At 40.0% G+C, this 16,542-nt stretch overlaps 1 protein-coding gene across 1 annotated transcript in view; it reads left to right on the top strand.

Moving 5' to 3' along the window:
* Positions 1 to 433: 433 nt before the first annotated feature.
* Positions 434 to 16,542, top strand: part of KPNA3 (karyopherin subunit alpha 3) — a 1,434,883-nt gene continuing 1,418,774 nt past the window's right edge. The window contains exon 1 of the mRNA XM_044072030.1: positions 434 to 702. Coding sequence (XP_043927965.1) covers positions 634 to 702 — 69 coding nt within the window. The 5' untranslated portion in view covers positions 434 to 633. The remainder of the gene's footprint in view (positions 703 to 16,542) is intronic.

Genomic DNA, 16,542 nt, shown 5'->3' on the forward strand with positions numbered 1-16,542 from the left:
TAAGGAAGGAATAACACAATGAACTCAGCACGGATTCAATTCCATTTACCAATACCAATTAGTGGCTAAAGTATCAGCTCACAAAAGACTTTCTTTGCCTTTTCATCCCCAGCCCAATTGAACACTATTTTGATGCGTATATTCAGAACTTGAAAAACTACGCAGCATCGTTGCTAGGACATTCACACTCTATCGCTGTAAGATTTTTAAGAATAACAATAACTTGTATACAAGTAGGCAAATCCATCACTATCCTGGAATCCCAACATTCAGCCTGCTAGTACATAAACGTAGAAACCCGCTCTCCTAATCTCTTTATCATACTATGCCCCGCCCATTAGCACCTACCCAATCGTTGCCTCCTCCCTGTTTGTGTATGATTGTACACAGTTTTAATGGACACTGACCATGTATACTAAAGTTTACGTGATTAAGAGTAATAAAGGGATTCAAAACGTAGCAGGAGTGTGGGGACTGTTTAATCCTTTGGATTAAAAGTAGTTCAAAGCCGTTTGTTCACATCCTTCCTTCTGACAGAGGAGGCGTTGAGGTTGGAGTCACGTATAGGCGGTGGCAGCAGCAGGAGCGAACTGAGCAACCGCGCGGTTGAGCCCCCTCCCCTCAGCTACAACCATGGCTGAAAACACCGGCTTGGAAAACCATCGCATCAAGAGCTTCAAGAATAAGGGCCGGGATGTTGAGGTAATAAGGTTGGGAGAGGAAGATAGAGTATGCTAAGCTGTGGTCACGAAGGTCTAAATAGGGGAGTGTTGTCTAACCCCCCTCACTCGCTGGTTGCTGGGCACAAAAACGATGTCGCGTGCGTGCGGCAGCGGGCGCGGCCTAATGGGAACCGAGGCCTCACGGATGTGCGGCTCTGGGGTGGAGGATTCTGTTTGCTGCTACACAGGAGATGTTTGTTTTTGTGACTTGTGGGAAAGTACCTTGAGCATGAAGTGCAGAAGGTGTCTGGACACTTTTAATTTCTTTTGTTTTGAGTACAAAAGTTTTTTTCACTCGTGTGCTTTGCATATATTGAACCGAAGTGGGCGGGTATAAGGATAAAAATGCCGGTTACGGTGGAGAAAGAGTTGGAAATGCTTGTACCAGAGTGCAGTCGTAGATGGATTAAGTGCTTTCCTCTTATCAGTGCACAAGTGATGCTGTGACCGTTCCTCGTATGGCCGGAAAAATCGTCTGCGAACTGTTTCTTTGTATAGCCTTTCCTTTCTGTTTTTAAATAGCTGCTTCCTGTGATGTGTTTGAAATTGTTGTATACCACCTTTGCCTTCACGTTTTGTGTTGTGTTCTCTTACTGTGTGCCACTGATAATACAATGACCGGTGATCTGCTAACGCAGGGTGATGTACTGCCAGTGAAGTGCTAGGAAGTAGAGGTCAGCAGATTGTGGCAGAGGTACTAGGTTACCGTTAGATATATCTTGGAAGTTTGTTGGAACTGTTCTATTGGGAACAGACGTTCTTATGACGTTACAGATTCAGGCAAGTGGGAGAGAGTGATCATATAATGCCAATTTGAATATTTTTTTAAGTGTGTGCAAGGCTGTAGATTGGCATACTCAGTGTACTGACATGGGTACATTTGTTTTCTGAGCATCTGTTGCAAATGTCAACACTCAAAAAGCACAGAATGTGTAGAACTGTGTAAATGAATGTTCACAGTATAGCGGTACACAAAGAATTCTTGTGCAAAAGGAATACATCTCTAAAACTAGCTTTTTATGGAAATAAATTACAGTTGAAAATGTTTCTTCCCGTGTATCTGGGGTAGCATTTTGAGGGCTGAGTACATTGTTAAACTGGCAAGTGGGTTGTGGGGCACAAAATCTAAATCTCTGGCCACAAGTGTGTGTGTGTAAAGTTCGTTTATGTAATGGGGTAGAGTGGTTGCTTGTGATGGAATTTGAACGTGTATATGTATTTATCTAAACCTGTATATTGTTTAGGGTATGCATTTTACTTTGAAATCGTTAAAGATGCTAGATAGTGTAGTCAGACTTAATTTTTCTATTTCTACATTTTTAAGTAGAGGTGGTGGCTGTCTGTGGGATGGCCTTTAGATTTAAATTTATTGAAATGGAGAAGGGCTTTTACGTCCTTATCCATTTTAGTACGGCAATGTTGGATTCCACTTTTTATAAATGGTTGTTTAATCTGGTAGTTCGATTTCAGTGTTGGATAAGATGAAGTTGTTGTACCTTGAGACAGTGGCAGGAGAAGCTTTTTGTATTGTATATATTTTAACACTATTCCAGAGACTTGCATCGTATTACTGAATGATCATTTATGCCTGGTAGGATGGGCAGAGTTGTCAATAATGGACTGTGGAGTTCTCCTTCAGCTATTGGTTGTTACTACTACCTTCATATAACTGAGCTTTTGCTGTGAAAAAAAATGCTGCTAGATAAGATGCAGATTTTGATTGCTAGTCAGCATGCTGTCATAGTAAACGTTCCACAAGTAAGTGAGAATGAGTCCCTGTTTTGTGCCTACACTACATTGATACTGCAGTACCACATTTTTTAGTTGTATGATTGTGTTGTAGGAGGGACAAAAGTTGACAGATTCATTTTGTTTACTGAATTGCCTATGTAACTTTGTCCCTTCTTTGCTGCTGAAGAAAGATTGCAGTTGGTAACTTTGTGTCAGTTTTTATTGTCTTGTGTGTGCATCTGTTCATCTGTGTTTTGGGTTGTGGAGTGTTCATCGCAGAAAAGTTAATGCAGGAATTCAGTTTTTGAGTTCATGATTTCATTGCAGGTTTGTCTGTTAATTTTGAGAGCAAAACCTTTATTTTTATGCAAGTCTTATTAGAGTTTGAGCAGACTTGTGTACTAGTCGTAGTAAGCATGAACTTCAATTTTGGATTCTTAAACTGTTGTCATTAAAATTTGACCCATGTGCAGAAAGAGAGCGGTATATGTATAATGCTTTAAAACATTTATTTAGGGTGATGGTTAAAGAATAGTTTTTAACTGCCGTTGTTAAATTAGTGCTTAAAATTATGGCCTAGGTGAATTGTTATTTACTATTTGGAGATGTATTATGGCTGTTCATTTTCACAGTTGCCTGAATAACAGATGATAGAAGCTGTAAGTGGTGCAGAAGTTGATGACACTATCCCCCCCCCCCCACTTTACCTGGGTATTTAAAGCAAGGCAAGTTTTAGGAAGAATTGTACTGTATGTTTGTTGTGCAGGGGAAACCATACTTTGCGACTCTTCAATGTCTGTAGGATTTCAACTTTTTTGGTATGAATATTTGTTGTTTTATTAAATCACTAATAAAGTTAATGTCTTAAGCTGGTGGTTTCTGTTAGGCACTACATATATTGTTAGACTTGTAATTATGAAGCAACTTAACTGGTATTCAGAGTGCAACAAGGTGGTGAGTAGTACACACAGAAGGGCAGAGGGCAGTCTTGTTTGTCCAGCTCTTGAAATGGTGTTCATTATCTAAACTCTATTCAGTTGCATCTTTCTCTTGTTCTCCTATCTCTTGCACTTTTAAACTTTAACTTTTATTGTACCTTCTGTTCCCCCGGAAGATCATTCCATGTGGTCATTACCCTCCCCACTAAATAAAACTTTATGCTTTCTGTAACTGTTTCTTTCAGTCTTTTCTTAACCCTTGCAGTGTTTAATATTGTGTGCTTCCATGTCATGCCTATTCAGCCCTTCCCCCATTTAATTTCCATTGTAGTCCTTTTTTTGACTCTAGTCAATTTTCATGTCTTTAATTATACTTGTTGCCTTTTAATGTCTTTCTTATGTTGATGCATCTTACTTCGTGGTAGTTCTCTAAAACTGAACACACAACTTATTTGGAGCTGGTCAAGTGCTTTCCCCATTCCCAAATAGCCTTCAGCATAAAGCACCTCAAATTTTTTCTTTCTGCATTGTGCAGCTGTCTTTCCCCCTTTTAATGTGCTTTTTGCTTTCCCTTGGTCCATTTTTACTATATTCTTGCAGTGTCTCCATAACTGAACACACTTGTCATTTGTATCATAAGCTGTGCTGTTTAATGGTGTCAGTTAAGTTTTGAAGTATTAAAAGAAGTGTATGTTAATGAATCTTTCTGGCCTTGGCCACAGTGATCTAGTAATAACCACCAGCCTTTTGGCCCTTTTTTCTGACCTCCTCTTCTTAAGTGTTCCCCTTTACTTCTTATTATCCTTGACTCCCACCTTAATGCTGTGTGGTCCACTCATGCAGTATCCAGCACTCCAGTATCTGTAGCAGTATGGTTGGGCTCCACTTTTCTTTGGCTGTTGGCATACTCCTTGGATCACTGTAATGATATAGCACCTTGTGTTTACCTGCACTAAGTTCTAGTTACTACTTCTGTGACAGTCTAGTCAGTTAACCCGGATCCCTTATTAAATTGTTGCCTTTTTTTCTACGTCTGCTGTTTAATATTATCCACAAATTGAGTGACCATATTTTTTAATGTTTTATAGGCTGTATCTGAAATTTAAATATAGTAAACAAGAACTACAGGGGTCTGCTTGTATCCTTGCAGTACTCAGCTGGGCTCGACTTCAGTTCAGAAACTGAAAGGGGTACTTTGCGTTACCGCTGTCGGCATCTCCTCTTCCAACTAATTTTCTGTCTTCCTGTAACCTTGTCATAGACTTTTGAGCTATTTCAGATGTGCAAGAACTTCATGAATACTTGGCTAAAATCCAACGTACCTCTTCTTTTGTGACTATTCTTTTATCTAAAATAAGCCTTGACTCAGTTTGGTGAAGATTCTAGTTTGATCTGACGAGGCCTTTTGAGTGCACATTCATGTTTGGTTTGAGGATTGGAGCCTGTTGAGAGTTGTAACACTAGCGTCCTTCATAATCTTTTGGATTGTTTTGTTTGTCCTTTGTCTCATTTGGACTTTCCCTGTTATCAGTGGTCTATTTTCAGTGGAAGCATGGGGTGAAAAGCTCCAGATTCAGAAACACAGTAGTTGTAGAGTAGTACTGTACAAGAGGAGAGAATCTCCCACAACAGATAAAACACAGATTGAAGTACATTTACAGAATATTACTGTAATGAATTGTGGTTAAAATACAATATTTACTGCAAGTAACAGAAATGGATACTATATGTAAAGTAAACTTTTATATAGAGTTGGTCAAAATATTGACTATTTATAAAAATATATGTAGGCGCGAAACAGAGTATTCTGCTGCCAAAATAGACGGGAAGAGAATGATTGATGAACAGGAGGGAAAATTAAAGACCTGGAGAGATAGTGGTTTGTTATTATTAGAACATGACAATGTTACGGAAGGAAGCGAAAGAGGGAAATTAAATAGCAAGTGTTGGCTGAAGACTATATTGTTATTGAGAGCTTCTTCATATCCTAGAAGGTAGTAATGACCTAACATCAGAAGTGTTAAGTGAATTCAGAGTGAGCAAGGCATAGTTGTACATGTGTCTGTTTTGAGGGCTGTACAGTCCCCAGGTGTCATTTTATTTCTGTAATTTTTTTAATATTGGTATTAAAATTGGAGAGGTATATTTCGTTACGAGTGTCAAGCTTAAGCATTTTTAAACCCTAACCTTTGGTAGCCTTCTTCCTATCTAGGTTTTTGTCAGAATCTTTGCTGAGTATTAACTTTGGCAGCCCATCTTCCTTTATGACTTTGTACTATTTTAATCTGGCAAGCTGTTGCTCTGTCACTCCCATAACAAGTCCTTGCAGATTTCTTTTTCTCCCAAAAGCAATCATCCCTCTCACAAAACACCCAACTTTCACTTAGTGGAAATCTCCTTATTTGTTGTTCTCCTGAATAAAGTCAAATTTCATATTTCTCCTGTTATGCTCCATTCTCTGTCCTTCCTTGCATCAAACTATCACATCTGATATGCCTTGATGCTGCCTAGGAAAATAATTAAATCCTAGTGTGCCCTAAACTTTATCAGGCAGTGTCCGGATTGGAAGATATTAAATTAGCATACTCTTAATCTTTCTTAAACTGTTTAGTGCAGGGACCATTGCATCATAAGTAACATCTGTCACTGAAAAGCTAAAAAAAATCATTGTATTGTATAATATATAAAAAAGTTTTAATTTTGTACAACCTATAAGGCTTAAGTGCCCTGGAAATGAAGCTTGCATTTCTTGCGTGGAGTTATTTTGATTTGCTTAGTTTTGTGGTGCTTAGCATAGCTGTGTTCTTATAGTAATTTGCTATAGAGTCATTCAGTGGTTTACGTTTCTGTTGAACAGTATGCAGGTGTTCTAGGCTTGATATTTGCTTATTTGGGAGGTGTTTTGAAATCATAATGTCCCACTTTGGGGATAGTGTCTCCTGCTTCGGGGTGTGAGTCCTACTGAAGCATTTGGTTACTTGGATCATTATTGTAGTGTGGTGTGTATCTGAAAGCACTAGTTCTACTTCGGTAAGAGCATTACTGTTTTATAGTATGGAATTCTTCATATTTTAGTGTGTTTTTGGGAATTTGCTTAAAAAATCCCTAAAATTTATCTTCTGCAAATCTGATGTCTTTCCTGTTTATTTGTCACTAGTACAAGAATCCAATATTTTAAGGATGGCACAACACTAGTGGGTAATACAAAGTCTGATTTGTACAAGCTTCCAGTTAAGTGCATTGGGCAAGTGCTATCACCTAAAACTGGACCAATGAATGATGAGGTAATCTGCAGAGGGCAGTTAATTGACAATATTTTTTTTTTTTTTTTTAATTAAAAGGTGACTCGATCAGATGAAGTTAACATACTGCTGTATTGGGGTTGGGGAACCTGGATTTCTGTGTTACTGTGGAACACTAACGTTCTGCTCGGTTGTGTGGTGATGTAAGTTTGTAGAAGCACTGTAGAGATAGAAGGCATTTGAGCCTGTGATACCATCATGCTTTAGTGCATGGTGCACTGGTTGCATGTAACATTGCCTTAGGTTGTATTTTTTTTTCTTTAAACTGCCCTTATTAGCTTTAAAATGAACAAAGACCTGTATTGCAAGTTTCTTTCCATAACAGGCTGAAGATGAACTAGGAGAAAGGCACTTGTTTACCTTAAACCGTGTATTTTTTCTTGTTGCATTCCAAATTCTGGTGGTAGTCTATTGATTTTACTAATGGAAGTGGGGTGGGGGTGGCACGCATCTTATTTTCATAAACTAGAAAACCTCAGTTTTAATTAAGGTGGGTTGTTCACCAAATATAGTGACTGTTTTTGTGTGAGTGTCATCTAAGTGTGAGAAATTGGTCATTAATTGGTACTCGTAATAGTTACGCCCGTTGTTTCAAATGAAAACTAGAGAATTGAAAAAGTGGTTTCATTTTTTGTGACCCGATTGTCTTGAATTGCATTGCAAAAAAAACCCGTAAGCTGTAAGAACCAGAACAAACCTTTTTTTTTCCCGCAGAGGCATGACTTGTGGAATGTCGCAAGCATTTCTGTGGGAACTGTTTTTGCCACTTGTGTTGGATCCACTTTTCCATTGTCATTAGTCTTACTTGTAAGTGCTTGATTCTACTTATCCATGTGTATACACACTTCCTTTTTAAGAATTGTGTGCGCCACCTTGCATGTTTGTCAAGGCATTTTGACTAATTTAACATTGTTTTCCCACTGCTTACTGAGGAGAGGGATTCATAGTGTTTTCTATTTGGTATTTTATTTTGGTGATTAGGAATAATTGACATTGTGTTGAAAATACTTTTTGCTATTGAAGTGTCTTATATTGTTTGTAACCCTTTTCCCCCATTTTTTTTTTTCATTTTAGAGCTGAATAGCCGGGTGAAAAAATTGCATTGTTTTTGCACTTTGATCTATACTAACCATTGGCATGCTATATGTGTAAAATGTAACATTAAGGAAACCGTATTAGCTAAATTAGAAAATCTATTAACTGCCCCTGCAGATTCTCAGGAGGACTTTTTTAAAAACACACTGTAGCCGCTGTTGATAGCATCCACCCTTAGAGTGAATGTGGTCCCTCAAAGAAGAGCATCATTGCCATGGAAGTCAGTGTGGTCATTTTGCTATTCGGTTTTCAGTAGTTCTTTTTTCTCTGCTGACCTTTCAGCATGTCTTCCAAGGGTTGTATTTCTGTTTTGGCTCCATAACATTTTTGGTTTGTTAAGCAGGGTAGAACTCATTCTCTCCTTCCTTGGTAGAAAAGCCATGAGGGTCTGTTGGTAGCTTATCCAGAGCAGGTAATTCCCCTGGGCCACTTATTGTAGAGGAAGCCAGCTGTGTAGTAAATGATTTGTGTTGCTTTCTGATACTGCGCGAGTGGGCCCTGACTCTCTCTATTACAGTCAGAGGAATTTTCTAGAATTGTTGGAGTCGTCCCTGATAATTGAAGTGCCACAATTACTTTTCTTGTCCAACCCACCCATGACCAGTATTGGGGTGCATTAGTGAAGCTCTGGTCTTGGGGGGGGGGGGTCACTTTATAGATTATGTTCAAGTGGTCAAGCTAAAAGGATTTCAACCCCCCCCCCCCACAAAACAACTACATTGGTTCGGTTAATTGCATTTTTCTCCCTCCCCTTGTGTTTTGATATTGACACCTCAATCAAGCAAGTCCTGTCTGCAGTGCATTCAGATTGACAGCTTGGCTACTCCAGTTCCTTCATCATTTTGTCATCTTGGAGGCCTTCCACAAAGATGTACGTGGGGAAATGGTGAGACTGTGTAATTTTCTGACATTTGAATCGTATTTCAACCCGAACATTCTCATTGAACAGTATTCTTGGTGTGCTTCTTGTGATGGTGTAAGGTTTTTTATTAGCGGTATTTTTCTCCTGAGACCCTCCCAGCTGGGAAACCAGTTCCTTATTTGTGACTTCCTGTCTTTTAAGCCTGGGGAGACTGAAAGTTCAACTTGCACCCTGGAAAGTATTGCTTGTCGTGGTGGTAATGTATCCTGAAAGGGTTTCTTAGTTGTATGTCAGACCCCATCTATACCCTTCTTTAATTCTATAAGAAATGTGTCTGAGGTCCAGTTTAACTTCATGTTTTAAGTAGTTCCTGAGAATCCTTTGTACATATGCTAGCTAGCCTCACATACTGTAGTTAAGGAGAGTATGGGTACGTGCCTGGCTGTGTAACCTCGCATACCATAGTTAAGGAGAGGATGAGTACGTGCCCGGCTGTGCAGCCTCACATACCGTAGTTGAGGAGAGGATGAGTACGTGCCTGGCTGTGCAGCCTCACATACCGTAGTTGAGGAGAGGATGAGTACGTGCCTGGCTGTGCAGCCTCACCATACCGTAGTTGAGGAGAGGATGAGTACGTGCCTGGCTGTGCAGCCTCACATACCGTAGTTGAGGAGAGGATGAGTACGTGCCTGGCTGTGCAGCCTCACATACCGTAGTTGAGGAGAGGATGAGTACGTGCCTGGCTGTGCAGCCTCACATACCGTAGTTGAGGAGAGGATGGGTACGTGCCTGGCTGTGCAGCCTCACATACCGTAGTTGAGGAGAGGATGAGTACGTGCCTGGCTGTGCAGCCTGCCATACCGTAGTTGAGGAGAGGATGAGTACGTGCCTGGCTGTGCAGCCTCAAGGTATCAGAATATTTTATTTTGAAGCATAAATGATGGCAAACACAATTGTGTTGATATTTGCCCTCTGTCAATGAGTATTTGTTATAATTGTAAGGTGATAACTTAATTTTTAAAAGCTCAGGCCACACCCACTTTGAGTTAAAGGTATACACTTAAGAGTTGTACTGGAGGAGAGGATGCGTACATGCCTGGCTGTGCAGCCTCACATACCATAGTTAAGGAGAGGATGAGTATGTGCCTGGCTGTGCAGCCTCTCATACCATAATTAAGGAGAGGATGAGTACGTGCCTGGATGTGCAGAGGTTTTTATTGTAGCTCCGGTTTTCTACATAGAGGATGGCCAGCTCTTTACATCACTTAAAGGCTGAGAGGGTAAGAAAATTCTTATTTTTCTTAGTGGCCGAGTGCATGACAGTGCAGTAGCCACAGCAAAAAGAAATCTTTACTGAAGACACATTCTGCTCCAGATCTCTCTACCTGCAGTGTACTTTTTAGGATTGCAGATGACGTTTGCACTGTGGTAGTTTTATCTATGCCTTCTGCAAAGCATTACAAGCTGGATTTTTTCGGGTCCAGATTTTTCTTCATAAGTTTTTCCTTTAGGGCCACGGTAATCAAGGCTATATTCCCCGCAGTAGAACTTCCACCTGTGAGAGTAAACTCAGGACTGCCATTTTCTGTTTATCTGATTTGAAAATTTACGGAGAAGTACCATTACAGCGCATCTGGTGTGAAGAGGTGGTTCTGCAGGCACCAGTCCGTTCTCTAGTCTTCTGCTTTAGTGTTATCAGTTTCTATATGGAAATCCTTTTGTTTGGCATAGTATTAAAAGGTCTGTTGGGGCAATAGATTGTGGAGTGAGAAGCATCCTGTGCACTCTGCAGTACTGATTACATTATTAGCGACAGCAGATGGGCCTCCTGTCACAAATCTAAAATGTTAAATATCCACAGCTTTTCCTTTACTTGTCCATATGTGTAGCGATTGTGCAGGCCACTAGACTGCCCATTAAATCTTTTGATTCATGAAGTTTGTAGTGCCATTTTGGAAGATTGTTTTATACGCTTTGTCTACGGGCTTCTTCGGTAGATTTTGGCAGTGTAGATCAACATAGGTTCTTCATAGTTGGTTCTGACTCTTGATACAGACTGTGGTTATGGTATGGAATGCGCATGGGAGTCCTTGCGTGGCCCAAGACTTCAACTGCTGATGCATGTTTTTGTGGAAAAGAGGTTGGCAGTACAAGCTTTCAGAAATTGTCTAAGGTATTAAAGCTTTTGTGAAGCCACACACAAGATACCATGTTGGTGATGTAAAGAAGCAGGTTGGCATTCATTCACACTGATTTTCGAAGGATGATCACAGAATTCAGCCTTGCCTAATTGCCGTCTGTTGATGGCTTTACGTCCAACTTGCACTGTATATTTCAGTGTGTTAACAAAATCAGTTTCCTTAGTGGCGCATTCAAAAGCATTTGGTCTTTTAATGTCTGTAATTGATGAGAGAAAATGTGGAGATGTGCTTCCTTTCCATTTAATTGTTCAGTTACTGAAATGTTGATAAAACTGCAGATTTGCCTTTTTTAAACATTTTTATTGAGCTGACCTAGGCAAACTTATATTTATCAAGCAGTTAACTAGTTTATTTACAAACATATCTTCTATTCTTTCATACGATATAATCCAACATTTCATAAATTGGTCAGTTCCTGCCTTCCCTTAAACCTTATTCCTCGTCAAATATTTTTCTTCATACATTGTTCCCACAATTTACATTTTTTTTTTTTTTTGTAATTTTCTCTACCCTTTTCCAAAGATTCTATTTCTTTTATCTCAGTTAAACTGTTCACTACTTCAAATGCGGTTGGTTTAGACTTGATTTCCATTTACTAGTAATTGCTTTTTTGGCAGGTACGAGAATTAAAATTAAGGGCTTGGTGTCAAGGCAATTCAGATCCTGCATCCTGGCTCAAAGAATAATTTCCTTAGTTAATTTAATTTGCTTGCCTGGTATTTCTGACTCTGTACAAGTTATGGAATTTTTAAATTCTGCCAACTCATTACACTTCCATGACGTGTTGCCGGTTACTTTTTTTTTCACCATCACACCACCTGCATTTGCCATTTACTTGAGGAATAAAACTCTTTTGGAGTACTAAATCTTCTAGGTTTTTGTTGCGTAGTTGGGAGCCATACATTGTCCTCCCCATTTCTTCTTTGTGAATTTTGTTTATTTGACCACTTCTGATTTCTGTAGTTTTCGTTGCGATATGTTGTATGCCGTACTAATCATCCCTTTAATGGTGGCTTCTGTTGTGGATTCTACTAACTGCAGACCTTTCTGTTTAGGATTCCCCTATCCCTTTCTTTTTTACATATGTTCTGATATCAGTCCCCGATAGGGAAAGCAATCTCTTTCCTGCAGTCCAAAAGTCATCTTGGCCTCTTTCCATTCTGTTACCTTTCCCTCTCTGATCATTTGTTCCCAGTACTTTGGTCAGCTTGCCAGCTTCCGCCAGTGAATTCCAGCTCCCTTTTTGCCCATTCTTTGTACCCTTAATTGCAGTCATCCCTATCGGCAGAATCTCCTTTCTCTATTCCTGTGTTTTGTTCTTGTATTAATAAGTTAGCAAAAAGTATACCATTCTGTGACTGATACTCTCCTTAGAGATGTGTCCCAAAATTCCATTTTTTCCTTATTTCTTGAGTTACCCCCTGCTTCATAATCATCCCTTTCCACTTTGAATTATATTTTTTTCTGCTCTTGTGTTTTATATAAAAGCTTTAAATGTGTAGCTGCAAAATATTCCTTTAGATCAGGTAATCCTAAACTTTCTTGGCCTATTGGAAGGATCAGCTTATCTCGTTTGACTCTTGTCCACTTTCCCTCCCAGATAAAATCATTCATCTATCTTACTATCCACAGCTTCTCTGAATAAATCTATGCCTAATCTGTGTATAAAACTAAAGGGAGAATAAATTCTTTTGTTTAGTCTCTTCCTACATATTCTTAATAGCTACCATTCTGTTGATTTTGAAGAGGTTTAGATCTTTTGTTAACACTATTTCTGGTGTGATTTGACTTGCTCATTTTAATGGTTTAAATTCCATTTTGGATTTTTTTTTTTTTACTTTTTCCAAAATTAAGGGTAAAGGCTTGCATTGCATTTTTTAACACGTGCTTGCATGGGGAAAAAAAACTTTCATTACAATTCCCTAATCCAGAAGCCTAATTTGATGTCAGCATGCCCCGTTTCACCTTAATGCCACATTTGAGATACAAACAAGTTACTAGTTCACCCAGAGGATTCCTTCAGGTACTGAAAATGTTTCCTTGGATTGTTTACTTTATTTGCTGATGTCCTTCTTTCCTTTCTCACTGGCAAGAACGTATGACTCCTCCTCATGTGTATATTTTATGTAAAATATATTTATTACTTAAACTTAGCAAGGTCTTAACATGTTGCGTTTTAATGTTGTTGGCTATCAAAAAAGTAATTACTAGAAAATGGGAATCTATCAAAGCCATATGCAATTGTAATGAAATTTGTAAAATGGAAGGGCTAGTGATGGGTTCTTTAGTAAAGCAAATGAGCAACTTAGCCTAGTACCTATGAACCTATTTACTTCTATCTGCCCAAAGGCATGTATAAGCCTAGCTGGAATGTGTTGGCTTTCGCTGCCCCCTTAGATTAGTTCGGGTTTATATCGGAACATTAAAAGACTATAATTTCGAATCGCACAACACGGGACATCGAATGCCAGTAACCCCGAAAGCTCAGAATTTCGAAAACGGTATGAACAGCAGTTCTTGGCCTTCCGCTCACCCATGCAACCTGAATCCTAACCATAACACACCAAACACCACGCCTCTTAAACTGTCAAAACACAACCCAGCCACCTAATGCAGGTACCCTACAAACATATATACATTGAGTACTCTACTCCTCTCAACAAAGTAAATATTAAAAACAAAACCAGCATAGTAGCACACATTTACTACACTACATATACAGTATTTACAAAACAACAAAATATTTACATGATTTACTACTCCACAAACGAGGTACTAACTTTCTTATGTGGGGGGCTGTGCCCCCCAGACCCCCCTACTTAAATATACCAACTCCGAGATCATACCACAGTGAAGGTAATGCATTTACATGTAACAGTGTTGTGTTTTGCTTACCCTGCTATTGAACAGTGGTTCGTAGCAGACGTTCTTCACACTTCACATTCCCCAGTGACGTCAGGGTGTGTAACTTTGCAAGGGCCAACTATGGGAGTCCAGGGTTTCTGTTTTCAGAATTTTGAGCTTTCAGTGTTTTTTGCCTTCGAGGTTAGGTGTTCGATGTGCGATTTGAGATTATGGGTCTTCGATCTAATATACACCCGATTTTTGTTCCCTGTGCCTTTGTCCAGCAGAGTCATTGAAGTTTTCCCCGGGGTAAACTTTGTTTCCCATCCACTTGTCAAGGTTTCTCTTGAAGAGGGTTAGCGAGGAGCTCTGCCCAATGTAGATTGGAATCTTGTTCCAGAGCATGGGAAGTCTCTGGGACAGGAATCTGTCCTTCCAGCATGTCCTACTTATTATTGTGGTGAGGTTTAGATCCCTAGGGCGTGTGGCTCGAGGGGATATGGTTTTCTTTAGGTGGACCATGCCCATCAGTTCTGGGTTGGACATGGCCTTGTGTGTCAGGCAGAGATCACCTCTGAGTAGGCGGTATGCAACTGAGTGCAGATGGAGTTTCTTAAGTCGAACTGCGTAGGGCATCTATTTGAGGCCAATGATCCTCTTGGTGAGGTACTTCTATGGTTTTTCCAAATGTTGCAGGTATGTTGTACATCCCAAATGGGCATTGTACTCTGTGATGGGTCTGATGATGCGTAGTGGGGCACAATAACCTCTTGATCTGGATGCAAACCCTTTTGTGATTAGATGGGCCACATAGAAGGATTTTCTAACTACTTTGGCAATGTGGTTATCAAAGGAGAGGTTTCCATCTACTTGGGTCCCCAGACCCCTTATTACGTCTTCCGTATTTAGGGGGCTACCATCTATGTGGTAGTTTGTAGGTACTTTGTTTTTTCCCAAAGGGGATGACTATGCACTTTTTGGCATTTAGCTTGAGGCCATGGTTTTGACACCAGGTATCTGTTTCAGTGAGACCCTTTTGGAGGATGTCTTTGTCCACCAGAGAGTCAATTATAGCCCCTAGTTTGCAGTCGTCTGTGAACTTGGTCAGCCGTAGTTGTCCTGTGCTTGCCTGTACCTCTGAGAAGTGTATGCCGAACAGGAGGGGTCCTTGGACTGAGCCCTGGGGAATGCCACTTGTAACAGGTTTAGAGTCAGACCTTGCTCCCGCAACTCTTACCATGTGGGTTCTGTCCATGAGCCAGTTGGCAACCCGTCTGGTGACGTAGGGGTTTATGTTCAGGCTGGTGAGCTTGTCTATAATACCTGAATTGGGGAATGGTGTCGAAGGCCTATGTGGGGACTATGTAGGCTGTGTGGACCACCTTTCCCTCGTCTATATCCTTGGTAACTGTCTCAAAGAAGTCCACCAGGTTTAGGAGGCATGATCTGCCCTTAACTAAGCCGAACTGGGTAGAGTCCAGTGTTTGGAGGTTCCCAATGTCTCTGTTTATGAGATCCATGATGATGCGATCCATAGCCTTGCAGACCAAGCTAGTCAGGCTTTTATGGCAATAGTTCCCGGGGTCTGTTGTGGCTCCACCTTTTGTGGAGCAGAATAACCATTGCTGTGCGCCACTCTGTGGACACTTAGCCTGTGGAGAGGCTGAGTTTGAGCTGTGTTTAGGTGAGGGGTTAGTTCATCTTTGAGCTAGTGTAGGAAGCAGTGGGGAAAGAAGCAAATTGGATAAAAATTAATGGAATTTGTTATAAGAATACATGCAGAGCAATATTCAAGAGGAAGAGTGAGGTTTAAGGAAAGGCAGGAATTGAACAATTTGTCATGTTGGAGTGAGTGTTAAAATGTATACTGTATGAAAGTGGAAAATGTAACTGGTTTGTCTTTTCTGTTTAGTGCATTTGTACTTAAAGCATAAGCAATATCACTGTTTTAAAATATGGTTTAATTAAAAATGTAGTAATGTTTTTGAGGGCAATGCTGTATACACATAGCATAGTGAGGCATGAATTTAATGATAGTGCAGGCAGATGGTAATGAAAGAGGTAGTAGCAGAAATGATTTTAAATCTAAATAGCCTGTTGAAATCCGTTGGCTCAAAAGAAGAGGAGGTATTTTTATGGTTCCCAGTCTCCATTCATGGTCTTGATCAGACGCTATGGAGTGTTTACTTATCAAATACCACGTGTGTAGTTGTTGAAGGGTTACCAACTTGATACTGAATGCATGAAGCAGCTTCACTACTTCACTAGAGTTGCAGTGCCTGAAAAGTAAAGAATTTTGCCTTCATTGAAAGTTGACAAACCTAGAACTGAAATGTAAATAGTGTGCCATTTTTCATTTTAGTTTGATAGCAGTCTGTATTTTACATCTTTTACTGTAAACTAGTCGCACTTTAATTTGGTGTGACTTGTGTTGGTGGATTTAGTGGGAATAATTATACAAAACTGCAGGCTGTGATGCAGGGAGGGGATAATAAGTGCGCAAAGTGTTTATTTCTGAATGTAAAAAGGGTGAGCACTAGGATTTGTTTGTAGGAGAATTATTACACTACGCTAACGTGGAGAAGCTTTCTGGTGCTGATCAGTACTGGCTCTTACAAAGAGGAGTGAGGCTACCTTACTCGTGGAAACTGATTAAAAGGTCCAAAGGAATATGATGGCCATGGTAGTTGACTATCTGCTGCTACATTAGTGCAGACCTTTTTGATTTTGAGTTGTATACCACCCAGGAGAATTGGGCCCTTTCTGACTAGGCTGAAACATTTTTGTAACGGCTCAAAGAGAAGCACTCCAGGCCTGTAATGGACATGGACTGTACTGATTATGTTG

This window comes from Protopterus annectens, chromosome 5.part0 (genome assembly GCF_019279795.1).
Source record: "Protopterus annectens isolate FY-2018-M chromosome 5.part0, PAN1.0, whole genome shotgun sequence".
NCBI lineage: Eukaryota > Metazoa > Chordata > Ceratodontiformes > Protopteridae > Protopterus > Protopterus annectens.